Genomic DNA, 20,577 nt, shown 5'->3' with positions numbered 1-20,577 from the left:
GATGTCGAGACTAGCCTTACCAATATGGTGAAACCCCGTCTCTACTAAAAAATACAAAAATTAGCCGGGCGTGGTGGCGGGCGCCTGTAATCCCAGCTACTCAGGAGGCTGAGGCAGGAGAATCGTTCGAACCCGGGAGGTAGAGGTTGTAGTGAGCCGAGATCGCGCCACTGCACTCCAGCCTGGGCTACAGACCAAGAGTCCGTCTCAAAATAAAAAAAAAAGAAAAAAGAAAAAAGCGAGTGTGGGGGTGGGGCCCGGAGCGCTCCAAGGGGCGGGGAAGGGGACTCCCAGGCCCGAAGACTCTTGGAAGGGAGGGGGGTGTGGCGCTGAGGAGGCGGCGAGACGGATGCGAGACCGGGAGAAGCGCGCTGGAGGGCTGCGGGCGGGGGATGTGGCGCGGTCCAGGCCCGTCGCGGCCTCGTCCTGACAGGGACACCTGCGGGCTCGTCCTTCCAGGATCACCTGCGGGCCTCGGGGGCCGATGCCTCGACTCCCCCTCCGGCCTCGGTTTCTCCGCGCAGCGGGGCGGGGCGGGGGCAGCGCGGGTCTCAAAGCTGCCTGCAGGGGGCGCCCGTGAGCGGCGCGGCCGGAGCCGGAGACCCAGCGGCCGCCGAGACAGCGGGAGCCGGCGTGCGAGCCGCAGGTCAGCCGGGGTCCTAGGTCCGGGGTGCGGGGTCCTGGGTGCCGGGTCCGGAGTGCAGGGTGCCGGGGGTCCGGGGCTGGCGGCCGGGCGGCGTGGGGCCGTCGGGGGTGTAGGGCCGAGAGGACTGGGAGGCTGGAGTTCTGCTCCCCTCAAGGTTCCTTTCCCGCCGCCCGGAAACCAGTTCCCCGGCGCGGGGTCCGAGTCCTGCCCCGCGTTGGCCGCCCGCACGGCCCGTGAAGGGCCCAGGCACAGTCACGCCCCAGGCGCAGTTGCGGCGCCGCGTGCGGGACCCTCCGAGCCGTCCCAAACTGCAGCGGAAGGCGCGCGGGGGTAGGCGGGGAGGGAAGGCAAGTGCGGCGGCCGGGGCAGCGCGGGGTGCGGAGCCGCAGGTAGCGGGCGGGGAGCGTCAGTCTGTCCGTCCGTCCGTCCGTCCATGCGCTGCAGACCGGCCCCGCGCGCGATGAACCTTCCAGGAGCTCCTCCAGCGGGAATGGGCAGGGGGCGTAGAGGCGCTTCCTGAGGGCTGGCGGACCGGACCCCGGGGCGAGGGAGGATCCCCAGGTGGAGGAGCCGGGCGGATACCGGTTCCCCGGGAAGGTGCGGCGCGGGCAGAGGCACCCGAGCGCCAGGGGCGCGCCGAGAAAGGGGGAGTCGGGAACGCTGGGCCGAGCGCGGGTGCGTTCCTTGGACAGTGGTGGCGGGAACTGGGTTTGGGGGACCCAGGAGACGACGGGGGACGGGCGGGGGTGGGCGCGCGCCTCGGACTGGCCCCGACTGTCTGCCTGGCTGCCCGCAGCGAAGGTAGGAATGGCGGGAATGGTGGCGGCTCTCGAGGGATTTGGCGCAAGGCGGCCCAAGGGCTTGAGGAGGAGGCCGCGGGCCGGCAGAGCTGAGATCCTTGTGTCCCGCACTCAGACTTTAGTTGCCCCGACTGTACCATGGGAGGAAGAGGGAGACCCAGGGCTGGGTCCTAGGCTGGGGGAGTCGGGGCGCTGCAAAGAGGAGCAGGTGTTTGTGGCCCTCGTTGGAGGGTGGGCCGCAGGTCAAGCCAGCCCTCCGTCCCCATCCTGAGGCACCTCCTCTCCTGGGCTGTGCCCGCAACAGGGCCCTCTTCTCTCCTGCCAGGTGCTCAGGTCGCCTCCACTCTGCCTCTGTTGTCGGCTCTCTGCCGAAACTACCTAACGGGCCAGGGCTGCCCCGGGGCGCCCCAGCCCTGGAGACCGTGGTGGAGGGTTCTGTGGAGCACCGCGGGCCTGGGACGCTATTGCTGGGTGGGGCTTCCTCACTGGCCCTGCTTTGGCCGCTCCTGGAGGCCTTGGGTGGGGCTGGGAAGGCCGGGCCCTGTGGGCAGCATCCCCCAGCCCCCATCCTGGCAGATCCATGGCAGGGGTGCCTCACAGGCTAGTCCATGGCCATGGTGTCAGTCCCTCCTTGTTCTGCGCTTGCTTTTTGGGGTTTCCTAGGCTCTCCGTAGTCCTAGTGTTTCTCAGGCAAATCCCAGCCACTACTCCTCCATCTGCATCCCCTGTTCCCCCAGTGCTGAGCTGGCTGAGCTGTGAGCTTTCCTGCTCCTTGCCTCAGGAAGCTAGGGACAGCCCAGTCACCTCTGGCCGGAGGCAGGCCTTGGGCCAGGCTGACCTGGCTGGTCTCAGGGCTGTGCTGGGCTTCTTCCCATATTGGCCTGTGAAGTACAGATCCCCAAATATGCCCTGCTTCCTGCCTCCAGGAGTCCGCGACCGAGGAGGGCGATCAATGGCAATGACTGCCTCATGGGCAACCCGATGGACTGGAGATTTCAGTGCCCTTGTCTGGGTTCTGGTCTTGCCTTCTTGACCCACTCACTGGGCAGGTCACTGTCCCCTGGAATCTGATATCTCATCTGTAGAACAAGAATGATGATCTTAGCAATGCCTAATGTGGAAAGGCCTTGGCTTGGGGGCAAGTGGGGGAAGGTTTAGGGCAGACCACAGGGCCAGTTAGGGATGTGTGCTGGAGCTGGGGAACCTGGGAGAGAGGGTATTAGGCTTGAGGGTCAGTGGACACCACAGGGATTGCTGTTGGCAGAGGGACACGTGAATGGCAGTTGGCCTGGGAGCCAGCATGTGTCTTGAAGGCATCATGTCCTGCAAAGTCCAGGTGAGGCCTGGGCAGTGCCTGCCATGTGGGACCATAGCCCCTGGTGGCTCTTAGTTGTGTCCTGACATCCAAAGAAGGTCTTAGTACCTCTCACTGACCTAATTCCTGAGCCACCTAACCCCAAATGAGCTAGAATTGCCTTCCCAACCGTGTTTGCGGGGTCTGTCTTGTCTATTGCAGCGCAAACTGGTCCCTGAGCACGCAGGAGAGCAGAGGAAGGACAGACGGACGGATGGATGGATGAATGAAGGCGGGAAGCATAGGCTGAGGGGATTTAGGGCATGTGTGGTGAGGATGCTGTGGAGAGGAGACCACACAGGCAGGAGCTGAGCTGGTGAAAGGGAGGGTTCTAGCTCCCAGGAGAAGGGTCTGGGCCATTGACAGGAGGGGCTTGGTCCTAGGAGGTGGGTGGTCCAGAGGTTGAAAGGAGCAGAGGAGCCCAGATGGGGAAGGGAATGGAGCTGGGGTGCAGAGAGGAGCCCCCACACGACTGCCCACCTCCTGCGCAGGGCCTGGGACTCTGGGTGGTGGGAAGAGGCAGTTTCGTGGCAGAGAGGGAGGCCCGGGCCCCTGTAGCCTGGACTCTGTGGATCTGGTCAGGGACTGGGGAGGATCAGGTGGAGGGAGGAGCAGGAGAGCAACTGCCCCTTATCCCAGCACAGGGGGCGATGGGAGCCCAGGGAAGGCAGGACCCTGGCTTCGGACCTCCGCAGGCATTTTCTCTGCTAGAATCTCTCGCTACCTCTCTCCCTTCACCTTCTCCTCCAAGTCCCACCCAGATGCTGCTTCTGTGAGTTGCCATGGGGATTCTCTCACCACACCCCCCACCCCCCACAGGGGAGGCCTGTTCCAGGAGTCACTGGGCAGGGGCTGCTGCTGCTGCCCTTCTATGCCCCACCCCTCAGATGTGCCGCTGCAGCCCCGGTCTTTGGCATCAGCCGTCACCTGGTGGAGAGGCTGCCGGAGCTGGCCAAGCAGAGGGAGGCCAATGGTGTCACTTGGTGTCTCCTCTGGCGTATGGGCAGGAGATTTCTCCCCAGAGGACCCGGGCTGGTGTGTGTCTGCCCCTGTGTCACAGGAGGACTCACCTCTGGTCCCTCAGTGGCCTCTGCAAACCCTGAGCCAGCCTGGGGGAGGCTGCTCAGTGGGGAAGAAGCAGTGGCCAGGCTCTGCTTGGTCACCTTGCCCTCCTGTCAGCCTCCAGGGCTGCTTTGTCACACCTGCCCAGGGACCCAGCAGCCGGTCCTCACCCCTCCCATCCTCAGTGCAGACACCCTGGGGCATTCTGAGGCCCTGCACCCAGCACCGCCCCTTCAAGCCTCCCACAGGGTCCCACCCAGGACTACTGGGCTCTGTGTCCTCGGGGCCATCTAGAAACACTCCCTTGTCCCCCCTTCAGCAGCATAGTATGTGTTGCCCGCCATTTGAGGGAGGTGCAGGTGCCAATCCTTCACGTGACGTGATGTGGCTCACCGCAGCCTGTGTACATGTGAGCAGCCGCGTGCAGAGGGGAAGCTCTCCCGGGCCTCGGGGACTGTGACATGGAGCAGGAGCCGCCCCCAGCCAGGCTGCTTTCAGCACAGCGTGGGCCCCCAGCACCTTTGTGCGGGGTGTGGCCCCTCGGAGGAGGGCTGTCAGGCGAAGCCTCATATGAGGGGGTGAGTGGCGCCCAGGCAGGGAGGAGGGGGGGCTGTGGCCTCCCTGGCCCCTAGCCTGGACACATGGGGGTGTGGGGAGCAGGAGCTGGGGCCCCCAGCGCTGGCCCCAGGGCTGTGATGTGAGGGCTGCTCTGTGAGGCAGGCTCAGGGCCTTAGCCTCCAGCTGCAGGGAGCTGGGTCTTGGCCCCATCTTGCCCACATCCTGCCACCAGGAGCAGAGAGCCACAGCCGCACCCGGGCTGTGGGGGAGGGATGCCAGGCGTCTCTCTGGGTCCTGGGCCCAGCCTGCACCCAGCGCCTAAAGTAGGAGCCACCGGGCAGCCCCAGAGGGCAGGAGGGAAGCGGAGCCCATGCTGGGTGGCTGGTCACCACCGGGCAGTGAGGAAGGCACCTGCGCTGATGAGTTTTTGGGGAGGGTTTGGGGATCCTGGGGCCCTGGGCTGTGGGAGGTTCATGCCCAGGCCCCCCGGGCCACCCAAAAGCCAGTCATAGTGGGGCCCACGACCTGCCATGCCCCTGCCGAGCTCCCGCAAGCCACTTGCTGATGCTTCTCAGTCTACCCGATGCCTCTCAACCGTTTCCTCCTAGACTAGGTCTCTTCATGGCATTTCTGTGAGAATTCCTCAGTACTAGCTTCAGATCCCCAGTCACCTCTTCCACCATGTGTGTGCCTGAAGCCCACCACATGCCTTATTTCAGTCCCTCTGTTTTTCAGTCCCTGGATTTTGTATTATTTCATGTTTATATCCACCTGTCCTTGTTTCATTTCCGCCAGTCGGTTCAGAAGTTCTCATTCTTGTCTACAGATGCCATTCTTTTCTTTGCATCTTTGGACATCCTAAAGGTCTCTAAAATCATTATTAGATTACTACATTACCTTCCTTTCTGCTGGAATGAATTCATCTCCATATTTTGTATTCTGTTGCTTGCCTTTCTTAGCCTTCATTTACCTCTTGCGCTTTGAAATTGATTTGCGACTCCTCTTAGGTGAGCCAAGGTTTTGGAGACAGGGAGTGGCCTGCAATGCCTGAAACCGCAGGGCAGCAGCCGTCTCCCAAGAATGTCCTGGGTCCTTTCCTCCTTTGAGATCCCCTGCCATATGTTCAGGGCCCAAATGGGGCCAGGCACAGCAGTGGGGGGCATACCTCCCTGTGGCCCAGCAGTTGGGGTCCTGCCAGGCCTGGTGGAGGTGGTAAACATTTGTTATGGGAAAGTAGCAGGAGGGTTCTAAGGCTGAGATTCTGAAGCCCAGGAAAAGGCCAGGCATGGCTGGAGCAGGTCCGAGTCCCTGCACTGTGCCCTGTACGTTGCCCTTAGCCGCACTCAGGAGCAGATGTGCAGGGCACTGCCTAGAAGCCGGTGGGCACCTCCGTGCAGCAGGCTCTGGGGGGTACAGCCACCATCTGGGCATGTGTACAGAGGGCCTTGCTAGTGTGACATACAAGGAACCAGAAGACGTGAGCCAGAAGATGTGTGGGTTTTGATTAAATGGAGTTTTAATTAAAGTGGCCGGGTTGGGGAAGGTGAGGAAGGCAGGAACAAGTAGCAGTTTTGAGTCTGACCGCGTGGAATCCTATAAGGTTGTTCTTTCAAGAGGCATTATGCACGTTCCACAGCATGTGTCCCCTGTCTATATGGGGCAGCATCTGCCCTCTGATCTGTCCCCAACAAGGGGCAATCACAGAGAAGTATTACATTATTAGTATTTAATTTCCCCTCCTGGTTAGCAACAGATGACTGAAGGATTAATTAGATGCACAGAGCCAACAGAGAGGGATAGGAAATTGCCAGATCCTGGCCCCATCCCCTCCCTGGGGCCTCCGACCTTCCTGTCACTCTGGGAGGCTTCTGAGGGAGGGGAGCTGGAGGCCCAGGAGGCTTCCTGCTGCTGTGCTCTCTATGGGTACAGCCCCAGCCCTACGCCACCTTCCAGTGCTCTTGGTAAGGCTGAGAGAGGTCGCTTCATGCCTTTGGGCCTCAGTTTCCTCATCTGTAAAATGGGTTTCCTGGGACCAGCAAGATCACAGATGACAGTCATTTCCCAAGCTCCTAAGCGGCTGCACAAGCTGTGTCTGAGGGTCCAGTGCAGTGCGTGACCTCTAGGCAGGTGCCTCCTGGGATGCATAAAGTTTGGCAGCTCAGCAGTGGCTGGCATCGTGGCCAGCTGACTCTGTTGCTCCCCAGTTCTGGTCCACGACACATTAGTAGCTTGAAACTGGGCACAAGGGGAGAATTTACACCACAGAAATCAGGCAAAGCCTGTAAGTCAGGGCGCCCCGGCCCGGGGCCGATTTGCCAGCCTATGGTAGTTCCCAGCCTTTCCCCGAGGAACGCACTCCTCCCCTGCCTGCCCCAAGGGTGCCTCTGACTCCACCGATCTGCTTTGCTCGGGGCTGAGAAAGGCACAGCTGAGAGTGGATTCTGGCTTGGCAGGGGCCCAAGTTGCCTGTGGGTCCGGGCAAGCCTCACCCGGGATGTGCTGGCAGCAGCTGGGAGAGCCTGCAGGAGTGCTTAAGGAGGGGCCGAGGGAGGGGACGGGCAGCGAGGTGGCCTGTGTGGACCCTGCCGGCAGGAGCCATGGGTGTCTTTAGCCCCGTGCGAGGCCGGCCAGGGCAGAGGGGTCTGTTGCCCTCATTGAGGCTGGTGGGCAGCAGGAAGTTGGCTTCAGTGTAGTCAAGAAGGTTATCAGTATCTAATGCTGTTTAGCGTGGGGACCCACAGCACAGAAGGTGCGAAGACCCTGAGAATGGGGGTACACAGGCAGGTACCCACAGCTGCCAGGGAAGCCTTGCCAAACAGAGGCCCCAGTCAGGCTCCTCCTAAACCAGGCATCCCGGCTGGCATGGCACCAGTCCAGCCCCTGAGGCAGGTGCTGATGATGTGACCCCACCAGCAGGGCTCTGAGTGGTGGGACTGGGGAGTCCTCCCTCACCTGGGCAGACATGTTATGTTCCACCTTGTCTGCCCCCAGCAAGGCCCTTGAATCTGGAGTGTGGTCTGGGGCTGCATCAGCTTTCTCGCCTGGGATGGTCAGATTGGCAGAAGGTTGTGGCATCCTTCAATGCAGATGCCCTAGAGAGGGCCATGGTGGGACGCAGGATCCCTGGGTAGAGGCGGCTCCTCAGTGACCCACGGGGCCTCACTGGACAGTGGCCTGTTGCTGCTGCTGGTGGTGCTGGGCCTGGGAGGCCACCTTGGAACCACAGGCCAGGCACCTGGGTGGGAGGCAGCCCAGGCCCAGCACCAGCTCCACTTGTACCCATTGGGCAGGAGCTATCATGAGTCAGGTGGGCCCTGGTGACTACTGCTCAGGGAGAGAGGCCAGGAACATCAGGGATAACTGTGTTCCTTGAGTGTGGCCAGAGATGGTGCCAGGAGACCTGGTCTGGCGCATCCCTGCCAGCGACATGCTTTGTGAGTGGCTGCCTGGCAAGTGCCCCATGGAAAGCAGGGGCTTGGGAGGACTCAGCCCTCTCCAGCTGCTGCAGGCCCTCCATTTTTGCAGGGTCTCTGGTCTCTGCTCTCTCCTTCCTCCTCCTGCTTCTGTGTCAATGCTCCATTCCAAGCCTCCTAGTAGACGCAAAAGGGCCTGTTGGGTGCAGGAGAACCTCCAATCCCAGGTATGGCTGCAGCCTGTGCCAATCCTGTTCCAGCCACTTGAGGTGCTGACAGCATTGGAGTTGGAGGGAAAGTTGGGGTCTGTTTGAGCTCCGTCACATGGACAGTGGGGTAGAGGGGAGCCTGACCCTTTGAACAGGGCTCAGGACCAGGAGTGACTTTCTCTCCAGGTTGCCAATCCTGCTCCGTCCCTCATGTCCTGAAAGAGAAGAGAGATGAGGTGGCTGCCCGAGTCCACGTGAAAGGCAGCCTCTGACCTCTTGTCCCCAGGCAGGCAGTGGTGGCTGGCCATACACTCACAGGGCCCCATGAGGGTTCAAGACTGGAGGGGGTAGATCTGAGGGCCTCTTAGCTCTCGGAGAGGGGCAGTTTAATGGGCAGAGGTCCGTTTGGACCCAGACCATTCACAGGCTCAAGGGGGACACTGGGAATTGGGGCTGGGCTCAGGCCTGCTGGGGAACCAAGACTTCTGCTTCTGAGGCATGTCAGTTAATTCCATTTTGACTCTAGGGGAGCCATTTTAAATGTTTATTTCCTTCTCATAGAATCATATGTGAGAGCTGGCATAGCCCCTAGAGGTCATTTGGGGTCCAACTGCCTCACCGTATCAATGAGGAAACTGAGGCCCAGAAGAGAAAAGCATTCTTTCCCAGAGTCCCTCAGTGAGTCCTGGTTCATACCTGCTTTCTGCCGGGGACCAAACTCCAGTTAGTCATTCCTGGTGTCAGCCAGGCAGAGGAGCAGGTGAGGGAGAGGGTGTGGGAGGAGGGAGGTGAGGCAGCTCCCTCCGAGTGGAAGCTCACAGTCAGCTGCAGCACCGCCCCCGGCCCTGACTGCAGCTGTCTGGTGGGGGCACCTGGAGGCAGCGGGTTCGGGCGCAGTGTGAGAGGGCTTACCCTCTGCGGCAGTGGGAGAAAGGACCAGGCGGCTCCCCACATCCTTCCACATCCGAGCTCCAGGGGTCTCTGGCCTGTCCTTTCATAGGGCGGCTGGTGTCCCTTAGGTGGGTGCTGGTAGTTCCTGGGAGAGCTGACGGGATGGAGTGGGCCAAGGGGGCTGAGAAGCTGGCCTGGCGAGAGAAGGTGGGTGGGACTGGGAGAGCCTGGGAAGGGAGGGGCTTTTCTGGGAGGGAATGTCATGGGGCTGGCCACGATCCAGGACCCAGGAGACTGGTCAGGCTGCCATAGGAGACCTAAGAGGCTGAGCATGGGGGGCCAACACAGTGACAGACTTTAACAGGTTCCTGGCCCCCCCAGGAAAAAAACAGACTGCAGCTGATCCTTGGCCCTGAGTTTAGAGTGGGAGGCACCGTGACCCCAGTGTGCAGAGCAGGGAATGCAGGGAGCCATGGATAGTGCTGGGGTGAGCTGGAGTCCTGGCAGGCGCCTGGCCATGGTGCTACTCGTTCTGCAGAGCCTGGGAGAAGGGGCTGCCTCCTTGGGAGGGGTTTGCATGAGAGTCTTAGTGGGAATTCTATTGGACCAGGGGAACCAGTCTTGCTCAGTGACTTCTCTGGGTGTCCTCTAAAGTGAGGGTCAAATTCCCACCTCTCTCGCCTCCTGGTTATGACCACAGCAGACTGGGCAGGGCATGGGGCTGGGCGGAGTTGGGGGCCATCCTCAGGCTAACACCTGGCCTGTGGGTGGGGTGGGATCTGAAGCTGTAGGGTCTTCAGGGGGCCAGGGTGGGTGTGGGGCTAGAGGTGGCACTTTCTGCAGGGCCCGCCCTCTGCAGATGGTTCAGCTCCTTATCGGCTGTCCCTTTGCAGGTGCCTCGGGAACCCTGAAGCTGGGCTGAGCCATGATGCTGCTGCCAGAACCCCTGGAGAGGGCCTGGTTTCAGGAGACTCAGAGTCCTCTGTGAAAAAGCCCTTGGAGAGCACCCCAGCAGGGCTGCACTTGGCTCCTGTGAGGAAGGGGCTTAGGGGCCTGGGCCCCTCCGCCTGGGCCAGGCTGGGAGCCAGGCGGGCGGCTGGGCTGCAGCGATGGACCGTGAGCTGGCCCAGCCCGCGTCCGTGCTGAGCCTGCCTGTCTGTGGCCGTGCCCATCATGGGCTCCTCAGTGTACATCACGGTGGAGCTGGCCATTGCTGTGCTGGCCATCCTGGGCAACGTTCTGGTGTGCTGGGCCGTGTGGCTCAACAGCAACCTACAGAATGTCACCAACTACTTCGTGGTGTCGCTGGCGGCGGCCGACATCGCAGTGGGCGTGCTCGCCATCCCCTTTGCCATTACCATCAGCACCGGGTTCTGTGCTGCCTGCCACGGCTGCCTCTTCATTGCCTGCTTTGTCCTGGTCCTCACGCAGAGCTCCATCTTCAGCCTCCTGGCCATCGCCATTGACCGCTACATCGCCATCCGCATTCCGCTCCGGTGAGCAGGGCCAGGGTTACATCTGTGCAAAGGCTGTTGGTGCCCAGGCTTTGGTCTGTGCCCAGGGCCAGGGTGAGCCTGGGGTCAGGGCCTAGTCTGCAGTGTCAGCATGGTGAGCTGGTGACGGGGCCCCGGGCTCAGCAGGGGCTCCCCAGGGCCAGCACGTGGCCAGCAGTCATGCTGAACTGACTGATCCCTGTGGGCGCAGGGCAGCCTGGCCCTACCAGGAGGCCTGGGTTCCCCTAGGCTGCCTGAGGCCAACTGTGCTCTGGTTTTTGGCAGATGAGTGTGGCCAGGGTCTGGCATTGGGCTTAGCAGGGAGCTCTGGTTCCAGTGACCCACGTGCTGCCAGCGGGTGTGTCTGGGCCATTCCTCACACACGAGTAAAACTCCCCGCATGATGCTGGGGTGGAGCGGGGAGCCAGGGGAAACCACAGGACCTCAGTGCTAGGAGCCGCCCGCCACCTGCATTCCCCCAGCTCCTCTGGGCCAGCCTTGCAGTGTGCATATTAGGAAAATGACCCAGTGAGGGGAAGTGACTTGGCTGAATGCCACAGTGAGTCACTTGGACCTATATGCAAATTTTTGTTGCTCCTCAAGTCACCAAGGACTCATGGTTTTGGAGGCAGCCAGTGTGCTCAGGGGCTGGCTGTTGGAGGGGATTTTTATGGTGAATATTTTGTGAAGTGACTTCAGCCAAGTATTGTGTAAATGAAGATTTTCCCAGAGGCTGAGTTTACTCGGCGTGGATTCCACCTACCCAGGCCATAGATGAGGCTAGAAAGTGCATCCCTCCCTTGGGGACTTCAGAGGCCTTCTGTCCCACCTCCTGGCCCTGCCGCCACGGAGCTGGATTCCGCAGCCTGGGTGGTTGTGGGCCCTGAGGCCATGCATGAGGCTTGAGGTGGTGCCTCTTGAGAGTCAGGGAGCAGAGTGTGCCATCTCTGTGGTGAATTATCTGAGACTGGTGGGTGCCTATCTAAAGAGGAAGCCACAGCAGCCCCACTCAGGTTGAGGGTGCCCCAGCAGGAAGGAGGACCCAGCTAAATGAGCAAATGGAAATTTAGAGTGTCAAACCCAGGGGGCCCTTAGAGGTCATTTCCTCTCATCTTCTGGATGGAAAATGAGCCTCAGAGAAGAGAGCCAGCTGTTTCTGGGCCACACAACGAGTTGGTAGTGGAGCTGGGGCTAGGCCTGGAAAAAAATGTGGCCTGACCCCCACTGTGACTTCAGTCACTGGGCAGCGGTCATGGGCAGCCTGTCTCCCGGAGCCTGCACCAGGTGGCCATCCCTGTCACCTGGGCTCTAAGCGGGAGCAGGAGCTGCATTGGGCTGCTCCAGGGAAGGGGAGGAGTCTGGACCTCACACGGCCCTATCAGATGCTCTGTATCCCAGGAGAGTCTAGAACCCTTGGCAAAGGAGAAGGGGACCCTGGCCAGCCCTGACAGGGATGGAATTAGGGGTTGTCTGACTCCAAGTGCAGTCTCTGGGGAGCCTCCATCCATTGCTCTGCAACGGGCAGAGCAGAGTTCAGGTTCGTTCAGTGGCAGCTCAGAACACGGAGGCCCAGGAGGGGCCCTGTCTGCAGGTGCCCGGGTGGGCCAGAGAACAAAGGACTGGAGCTGACTTCAGGGAACCGAGCTGAGTCTGCACACTGATGGGATGCTCCGTGCGGAAGCAGAGGCCAAGCTCTCATTTTTTCTCTGATTCAGAGGGCGTGATCAGGGCTGCTGTTCTCAGTTTAAAGGAGCTTGACTTTTTTTCTCTTTTGTCTCTCCCTTTCCTCCTCTGTTTTCTGAGAGTTGAGAGAATGGCTCCCTATGAAGTAAGACAGATGTGCTGTGTGGCTGTGGAAAGTTAGCTGCCTCTCTCTGGGCCCATTTCCTCATCCATAAAATAGAATAAGTCTCTCTGCCCCTCTAGGCTCACAACGGTGTTCTGAAGGTCCAGTGAGTGGATGGGGTGACAGGGACCCTGAGGAGGGTTGGCAGGGTAGGGAGGGTGGGGATTCAGATCTTTGGGTTCAGAGCCATGGACCTGCCGCCCCCTATCCTCTACCCATCTCATCCCAGCTTTCTTGAAGCTGGACCTTAGTTCCACCCAGACCTTGAGCCATTTGACTCTGCTCCATGAGGCTCTGCAAGGCTTAGGCTGGTCTCTTCTGCAGGGGGCCCTGGAGAGGATGACGACGATGATGTTCATCCTCCCTCGTGGGCAGAGAGCTTTACAGCTGCCAAAGGATGTCAGCTCAGCATCTCCTGTCATCCTCTTGGCCTGCACTGTGGCCAGGCGGATGTTCTGACCCTCCTGTTACTCATGAACTCATGGGGAGGCCAGAGCAGGGAAGGACATCAGAGTTCTTCCCTCTGGTGTCTCCTGATGTGGATGGACTCCAGGGCCCTTCAGGCTGTTCCTGGTCCTTAGGTCCCTTCACTTTCCTGTTCCTCAAGGCCCCTGGGCCGCTGGGCATGTGGAGGTGTCCATGTGGGCTCCCGAGAGCAAGCGGGGTATGAAGGGAACTTGGAGACACTCTGGCCTGAGCTGGAGTTGCAGCCTGGCTCGGGATCCTCCCTCCTCCTTTCTCAGCTGGGAATCCAGCCTCCTCTACATGCCGTTTCCTGCTCCACTCAGAAAGGTCCATTCAGCTAGCCCTGGGTCTAGCCTCAGGCCTGCCCCACTCTCCATTAACTTTTTTTTAAAAAAAGAATTCAGTTTTGGAAAAATCTATTATTTTCCAAGTTCAAGGAACCTGTTGGGCTAGCACAGGGCCTAGTCGAGGAACTCTGTGAGAAAGACTCCAGGCCAGAGGCAGTGATGTAGCTCTCTGTGTCCCCAGAGGATAGAGAATTCAGGGTGAGAGACACGGGCTGCTTTTCCCAGTTCCCAGGGGACTTTTGCCTCACTGTGCCCTGGCTCTCACAGCAGCCCCTGGTGGATGCTCTCGCTGGTTGAGGAACAGGCCAAGGTGCAGGTGGCAGTTGGTGGTGAGACCCGAAGTCCTAAGACTTCTAAGAGGGCAGGATTGGGAGAGAGGGCTCCCTGGAGGAGGTGCCACCCAGTGGGTCTTGCAGGATGGGCAGGCAGGGTCTCACTGGCATGAGTGTGGGGGCAGCAGGTGTGTCAGGTGGGGGGCAAAGCCTGAGACAAGACCCTGAGGAAGGAATGAGCATGTGAGCACTGGTCAGGGAAGGGTGGCCTGGCTGCCAAGTGACAGAGAGAGATGAACAGCATGGGCAGGAAGCGTGGAGGCCAAGTCAGGCCTGTTCATACCGGGGGAAGGAATGGAGGTTTCCCCTGTTGGTCCATGGCTCTTCAGTTCTTGGATCAATGACTCCTTTGGACAACTTACGAAAGCTCCACCTACTCTTCAGGGTGGGACACATGCACATAAAGCCCCACCTGGAATCATGGGGCATATTCTTGGACCATAGGGTTAGCCCCCAATGTGGGTAATGGAGATCCCCAGAAAGGGGCAGCCTGCAAGCCAGGGGACACAGGGCTGCAGAGGGCACCTCCACAAGGGGTGGGCAGCAGCTCTGGGACCCACATTCTCTGACACGCCTGGGCACCCCAGAGTGGCGGCATGTCATGCTAGACGGCCTTGGCATCCCTTCCAGCTGGAAGGTCAATGTTTGGGGTCTAGGAGGGCAAGATGTGAGTGTATGAGTCACAGATGCAGCCCAGGGTACATTGCTGGGCCTGGCTGAGGCTCAGCTATGATTCCATTTGGGCCCTGATGCTGTCCCCGCTCCCTGGGCACCAGGGTCCAGGGCTCTCAGCCTATGGGGATTTCTTTTAAATAAACTTACTCTATTTGTGTTTTTTTAAAAAAAATGAGTAATGTTTTGCCCACGCTAAAACATTAAAAAGGAACAAAAGAGTATAGTATAGTAGAAAGTTGTTCTCCACACCCCCCTGGTTCCCCACCCCCAGTTCCCTGCCTGCAAGGCCATGTTAAGAATCCTTCCAGAGATATTCTTTGCATATATAGTCAAGTGCTATTAAGGTATGTTTTGTTTCTGTCCCCACACGGGGCTTTCTTTGCAAAGTGCAGTGGAAGACTCCCCTTGTGGGTTCCCTCTTCTGTACAAGTAAACAATTGGGACAGACCAGGGATTTCCATACTGTGCTCCCAGAAGCCTTCGGGTTGGCTCTGCTGTCCCCACCAATTCACTGATTCAATAAACATTTAATAAGCCCCTTCCCTTCCCCAGCAGCTTCACCTCTGTGACTGCCTGGGAATGTGGGCGACAAGGTTTGCTGCTAACAGTTTGAAAACCAGCAAAGCAGGTGGCCCAGGGCCCAGGCAGCTCTGCAACACCCCTGTGGCTGCTTGGCTCTGCTCTGTTGCCTCAAATGACAGGAAACTCACTATTGCCTGAGGCAGTCCATCTCTCCTGTGAACAGCTCAGCTGAAAAAGTCTTACCTACCCTGAGCCACAATCTGCCTCCCTGTAATTTCCACCCACTGATTCTCCATTCTGCCCTTAGAGGGCAGAGTGCTGACAGGTCCAGGACTTGGTCCCATTTTACAAATGAAGAAACTGAGGCTCAGAGAGACAAAGTTTTAAAACATTCCTATTTACAGGGCTGGAACCCAGGGAGGGATATGCTTTTCTCAGGAATAATGTCAGAATTAATATAGCTTCCCAGTCAATGAGGACTATATAAATTACTGTTTGCAAAGCACTAAGAATGGTGTCTGGCACAGAGTCAGTGCTATGTAATGTAGATGTGACAATGAGAGAGCCTGAGATTTTATGTTTGCGAGTCCAACAAGAGGCAGGGCAGTGCCAGCTCCCTGTTGCTTGGAAGCAATGAGCAAGTCTATGACCCTCCTGTTGAGGCCCTGTTGCAGGTAACCAAGCCCCCATGGAATGGAGCTGAGTAGCTCCTGAGAATGGGCTTGTCTGGTTACTGTTTGGATTCAGAAATGACCTAAGAAATTCAGAACAGACAGACTCACCTTGTCCTGAGTTGCCTCTGGGCTCTTGGAATGTCCACAGCAAGTCCATTCCTCTCCTCGGGCCTCAATTTACCCACCTGTAAAACAAGAGGATTGGACCACATAAGAGATCAGAAGCCACCAGGGTTTCTCTTTTTCTCTGTAATTTGAATAAGTTAACAAAATTTAAATCTTAGGAGATCATACCCAGAAAACCATCTCCCCAGCCCCACCTGAGATCTGGTAACAGCAGGCACGCATTTTGCATGGCGGTGAAGACCAGGTAAACGCCCCACCAGCTGCCACCTGTGTGTGCTACCTGTAGGCGCCTGTTCACTACCCATAGATGAGATGGTTTCTGTGGATGTTCCCAGCTCCAGAGTTAAGTAGAGCACATCTTTCCTTGCACCTTCTTCTTTTTTTTTTTTGGAGATGGAATCTTGCTCTGTCGCCCAGGCTGGAGTGTAGTGGCTCGATCTCAGCTCACTACAAGCTCTGCCTCCCAGGTTCATGCCATTCTCCTGCCTCAGCCTCCCGAGTAGCTGGGACTACAGGTGCCCGCCACCATGCCCAGCTAATTTTTTGTATTTTTAGTAGAGATGGGGCTTCACCATGTTAGCCAGGATGGTCTCGATCTCCTGACCTCGTGATCTGCCTGCCTTGGCCTCCCAAAGTGCTGGCATTACAGACGTGAGCCACCCCGACCAACCTTCTTGCACCTTCTGAGTGTCCCTGTCTCAGAGCTGACAATGCAGAGATGGATGTAGGAAAGCCCTGCCCCCGAGGGGCCCAGATGTGGTAGGGATCTGCTGCACTTCAGTAGGAAACTTCTCTGAGATCTCTATCCTGGACTTGAAGGATGGGTAGGGTTTCTGCCAGGTAGAGGGGAGTGTAATCTGGTCTTGCCAGAATCAAAACTGTTAAACAGAAGTCATCCCTCAGTGATCATCAAGGTTGCCTTCCTAAATTAGGGGATTTTTTTTTTTTTTTTGTCCATTCTTTTATGAAATCTATGCCACCTTTCCTACAGGGCTGAGGTCTGCTTCCTGGCTGGCAGATCCAGCCATTTCCCGAGTATAAGACTGGGAATCGGTAGGCTTGGATTTCTGTCTGGCTCTCACTCAGTGATTTCAGGCAGATTACTGTCTCCCTGGACCTCAGTATTTCCTTGCAAATGTTAAGATGGCCATGTAAATGTTAACACGTAATTCTCTCATTTCTCTCCAGAGGGCTGTGGGTGGGTTTGGAGGGGAGAAATGGCATCTCCTTTGGCCTGGGACCTCCTCGCCTCTTTTACCCCCCATGCTGCCTCTTCGCAAGGGCTTCTGGAGACCCCAAATCAAATGGCAAATGGGGAAGAGAAGACAGGGTATGGAGTATAAGAGGTCTAGATCCCCTACAGGTCTGATCTGGCTGGTACTGCCCCTAACCAGTGAGGCCACCCTCCAGACCCCTTCCCTCTCTCCAAAGGGAAGCCTGTCGTAGCCTTATTAACCAAGATCAACCAACATGGAGGTGACTGATCTTGGTTAAGGCTGCGACCAACATGGAAGTGATTGATCTTGGTTAAGGCTACGACACATTTCCCTTTAGAGAAAAATAATGTTTTCCCCCTCAAAAAATCATGCGTTAATTCCCTCCAACCAAACTAAGTGCCAGGACTACTCCAAAAACTCCTCAATGACCATCTGGACGTTTGTACATGGGTTTCCATTTCTTGGGTGCCTGCTCTCCTGTTACCTCCCAGCGGCCTGTGAAAAAGGCAAGGCATATTACTTCCACTTAACAGAAGAGGATGCTGGGGCGAGGTGGCAGGAAATGACTGGTCCAAGACCTTATAGTCAGGAAAAGGGGAAGAGGGTGCTGCTCTGGGGTTCTGAACTCTTGCCCTGCTTAACCCTGGTTTCTCAGATCTCTGATGCTGGTCTCTTCTCCCCAGGTACAATGGCTTGGTGACTGGCACAAGGGCTAAGGGCATCATTGCCATCTGCTGGGTGCTGTCGTTTGCCATCGGCCTGACTCCCATGCTGGGTTGGAACAACTGCGGTCAGCCAAAGGAGGGCAAGAACCACTCCCAGGGCTGCGGGGAGGGCCAGGTGGCCTGTCTCTTTGAGGATGTGGTCCCCATGAACTACATGGTGTACTTCAACTTCTTTGCCTGTGTGCTCGTGCCCCTGCTGCTCATGCTGGGTGTCTATTTGCGTATCTTCCTGGCGGCGCGACGACAGCTGAAGCAGATGGAGAGCCAGCCTCTGCCAGGGGAACGGGCACGGTCCACACTGCAGAAGGAGGTTCATGCTGCCAAGTCGCTGGCCATCATTGTGGGGCTCTTTGCCCTCTGCTGGCTGCCCCTACACATCATCAACTGCTTCACTTTCTTCTGCCCCGACTGCAACCACGCCCCTCTCTGGCTCATGTACCTGGCCATCGTCCTCTCCCACACCAATTCGGTTGTGAATCCCTTCATCTACGCCTACCGTATCCGCGAGTTCCGCCAGACGTTCCGCAAGATCATTCGCAGCCATGTCCTGAGGCAGCAAGAACCTTTCAAGGCAGCTGGCACCAGTGCCCGGGTTTTGGCAGCTCATGGCAGTGATGGAGAGCAGGTCAGCCTCCGTCTCAACGGCCACCCGCCGGGAGTGTGGGCCAACGGCAGTGCTCCCCACCCTGAGCGGAGGCCCAATGGCTATGCCCTGGGGCTGGTGAGTGGAGGGAGTACCCAAGAGTCCCAGGGGAACACGAGCCTCCCAGATGTGGAGCTCCTTAGCCATGAGCTCAAGGGAGTGTGCCCAGAGCCCCCTGGCCTAGACGACCCCCTGGCCCAGGGTGGAGCAGGAGTGTCCTGATGATCCATGGAGTTTGCCCCTTCCTAAGGGAAGGGAATCTTCATCTTTCTGGTTGGCTTGACCAGTCACGTTGGGAGAAAAGAGAGTGCCAGGAGACCCCGAGGGCAGCCAGTTCCTACTTTGGACTGAGAGGAGGGAGCCCCAGGCTGGAGCAGCATGAGGCCCAGCAAGAAGGGCTTGGGGTCTGAGGAAGCAGACATTTCATGCTGTGAGGCCTTGCACCAGGTGGGGGCCACAGCACCAGCAGCATCTTTACTGGGCAGGGCCCAGCCCTCCACTGCAGAAGCATCTGGAAGCACCACCTTGTCTCCACAGAGCAGCTTGGGCACAGCAGACTGGCTTGGCCCTGAGGCTGGGGAGTGGCTCCAACAGCCTCCTGCCACCCACACACCACTCTCCCTAGACTCTCCTAGGGTTCAGGAGCTGCTGGGCCCAGAGGTGACATTTGACTTTTTTCCAGGAAAAATGTAAGTGTGAGGAAACCCTTTTTATTTTATTACCTTTCACTCCCTGGCTGCTGGGTCTGCTGTCGGTCCTGCTGCTAAACCTGGCACCAGAGCCTCTGCCCGGGAGCCTCAGACAGTCCTCTCCCGCTGTCACGGCTGCCATCCACTTCTCAGTCCCAGGGCCATCTCTTGGAGTGACAAATCTGGGATCAAGGACAGGGAGTTGTAACGGAGCAGTGCCAGAGCATGGGCCCAGGCCCCAGGGGAGAGGTTGGGGCTGGCAGGCCACTGGCATGTACTGAGTAGCACAGAGCTACCCGGTGAGAGGCCTTGTCTAACTGCCTTTCCTTCTAAAGGGAATGTTTTTTTCTGAGATAAAATAAAAATGAGCCACATCGTGTTTTAAGCTTGTCCAAATAAGAATGGTGTCTGAGTTCGTTTCCTACTCCATAGCTAGGCCTGTGCACACATACCGGCATGTGTTGTGTATGAGAGAGTGTGTGCGTATGTGCAGACACCCTGCCTGTCCCAGGGGCCCTCCCCAGGCTCCTGTCCTCGAGGGGACAGGCTGCCTGGCTGCACCACAATCCAACCTGCATTTCTATGAGGGCCCACAGGGGCTGTGGGAGAAGGGGCTTTCCCCAGCAACTCCCTCCCCCCTTATCTTCCTACATCTTTAAGGGAAGATCTCTTTGTATGTTACCTTCTTGGAACTGTGACCTGCTACCCCTGCCCTGCTCCACCCTTTAGCAGAGGTCACAGAGGTATCTGCAAACAGATCTGGGCAGGGACTACACTGCCTTCCCCTAGAATCCCCCTCCTTCTATTCTTAACAAAAGAAACCTAGAAGGAAGGGGTGTTTTTGCTCTGACCCCGGCCTCAGGGGTCTCCTGCCTGAGGAGGTGGTGCCATCTTTCTGTGATGGAGAAGTTTGAGGCCTGGAAGGCGTTTAGCAACCTGCCCCTGCCTGAGGTTGGCGGGGAGCTGTGATTGTCCCAGTTTGGTCTCATTCACTCTGGGTTTCCGGGAGGAGTGTTCGAATGTCAAGGGTGATCCTCACATAGCCCTGTGAGCCCTGTTTTACAGATGATTAACAAGCCCAGAGAGGTTACATGATTGCTCCAGGTCACACAGCTAGTAAGTGGCAGAAGTGAACTTAAAACCCAGGTCTATCTGACTGTAAAATCCATGTTCTTTTTTTCCATTAACTTATGATGAACTATTTGAACCAAACCAAAAAGTATAAAACATCATGTCCCTAGCACTCTGCTTAAGAACTGAAACATGACAATGTTGGATCTGACCCCTGCCCATCATTACCCTGCCTCCTAGGCCTGGAAACAACCACTTTCCTGAATTTCATTTCTTTCCATTGCACTTCTTCTTCTTCTTCTTCTTTTATTTTATTTTTTTGAGACGGGGTCTTGCTCTGTTGCTCAGGCTGGAGTGCAGTGCAGTGGCACGATCTCAGCTCACTGCAACCTCCGCCTCCCAGGTTCAAGTGAATCTCCTGCCTCAGCCTCCCGAGTAGCTGGGACTACAGGCACATGCCACCATGCCTGGCTAATTTTTTGTGTATCTTTAGTAGAGACGGGGTTTCACCATGTTGGCCAGGCTGGTCTCGAACTCCTGACCTCATGATCCACCTGCCTCGGCCTCCCAAAGTGCTGGGATTACAGGCATGAGCCACCACACCCAGCCCTTTCCATTGGACTTCTTTACACTTTTAGTATATGGATGCCTGCAAAACTGTCCCAAAACCAACACAGGATTGTTTTAGCTATCTCACTGTTATATCCTCAGAGGTCCTCTAGACTGGCTGCACAGGAGAAATACCTAGGAAGCTTCAATCAGCACCAAAGCCTGAGTACCTTGCCTCAGAGACACTGGATTAATTGGCCAGGGTAGATC

The 20,577-nt window shown here is 57.6% G+C and overlaps 1 protein-coding gene across 9 annotated transcripts; it reads left to right on the top strand.

The window, feature by feature from the left end:
- Window positions 1-317: 317 nt before the first annotated feature.
- Window positions 318-19,083, top strand: ADORA2A (adenosine A2a receptor). 9 transcript variants are annotated; one of them, XM_065522428.2, is made up of 3 exons: window positions 592-646; window positions 9,827-10,429; window positions 17,314-19,083. In XM_065522428.2, the coding sequence occupies exons 2-3, from the start codon at window positions 10,107-10,109 to the stop codon at window positions 18,218-18,220; spliced, it is 1,230 nt and encodes a 409-aa protein (XP_065378500.1). In that variant the 5' UTR covers window positions 592-646; window positions 9,827-10,106; the 3' UTR covers window positions 18,221-19,083. The 9 variants fall into 9 exon arrangements, with proteins under 9 accessions (XP_015313062.1, XP_065378500.1, XP_045220355.1 ...); XM_045364420.3 differs by having other exon boundaries at window positions 592-1,447; XM_045364419.3 differs by lacking the exon at window positions 592-646 and adding an exon at window positions 979-1,243.
- The last annotated feature ends 1,494 nt before the right edge of the window (window positions 19,084-20,577 follow it).

The sequence above is a fragment of the Macaca fascicularis genome, chromosome 10, assembly GCF_037993035.2.
Source record: "Macaca fascicularis isolate 582-1 chromosome 10, T2T-MFA8v1.1".
In the NCBI taxonomy this organism is placed as follows: Eukaryota; Metazoa; Chordata; class Mammalia; order Primates; family Cercopithecidae; genus Macaca; species Macaca fascicularis.
The sequence above is the reverse complement of the archived record's forward strand: the minus strand, read 5'-3'. Positions and strand labels throughout refer to the sequence as shown.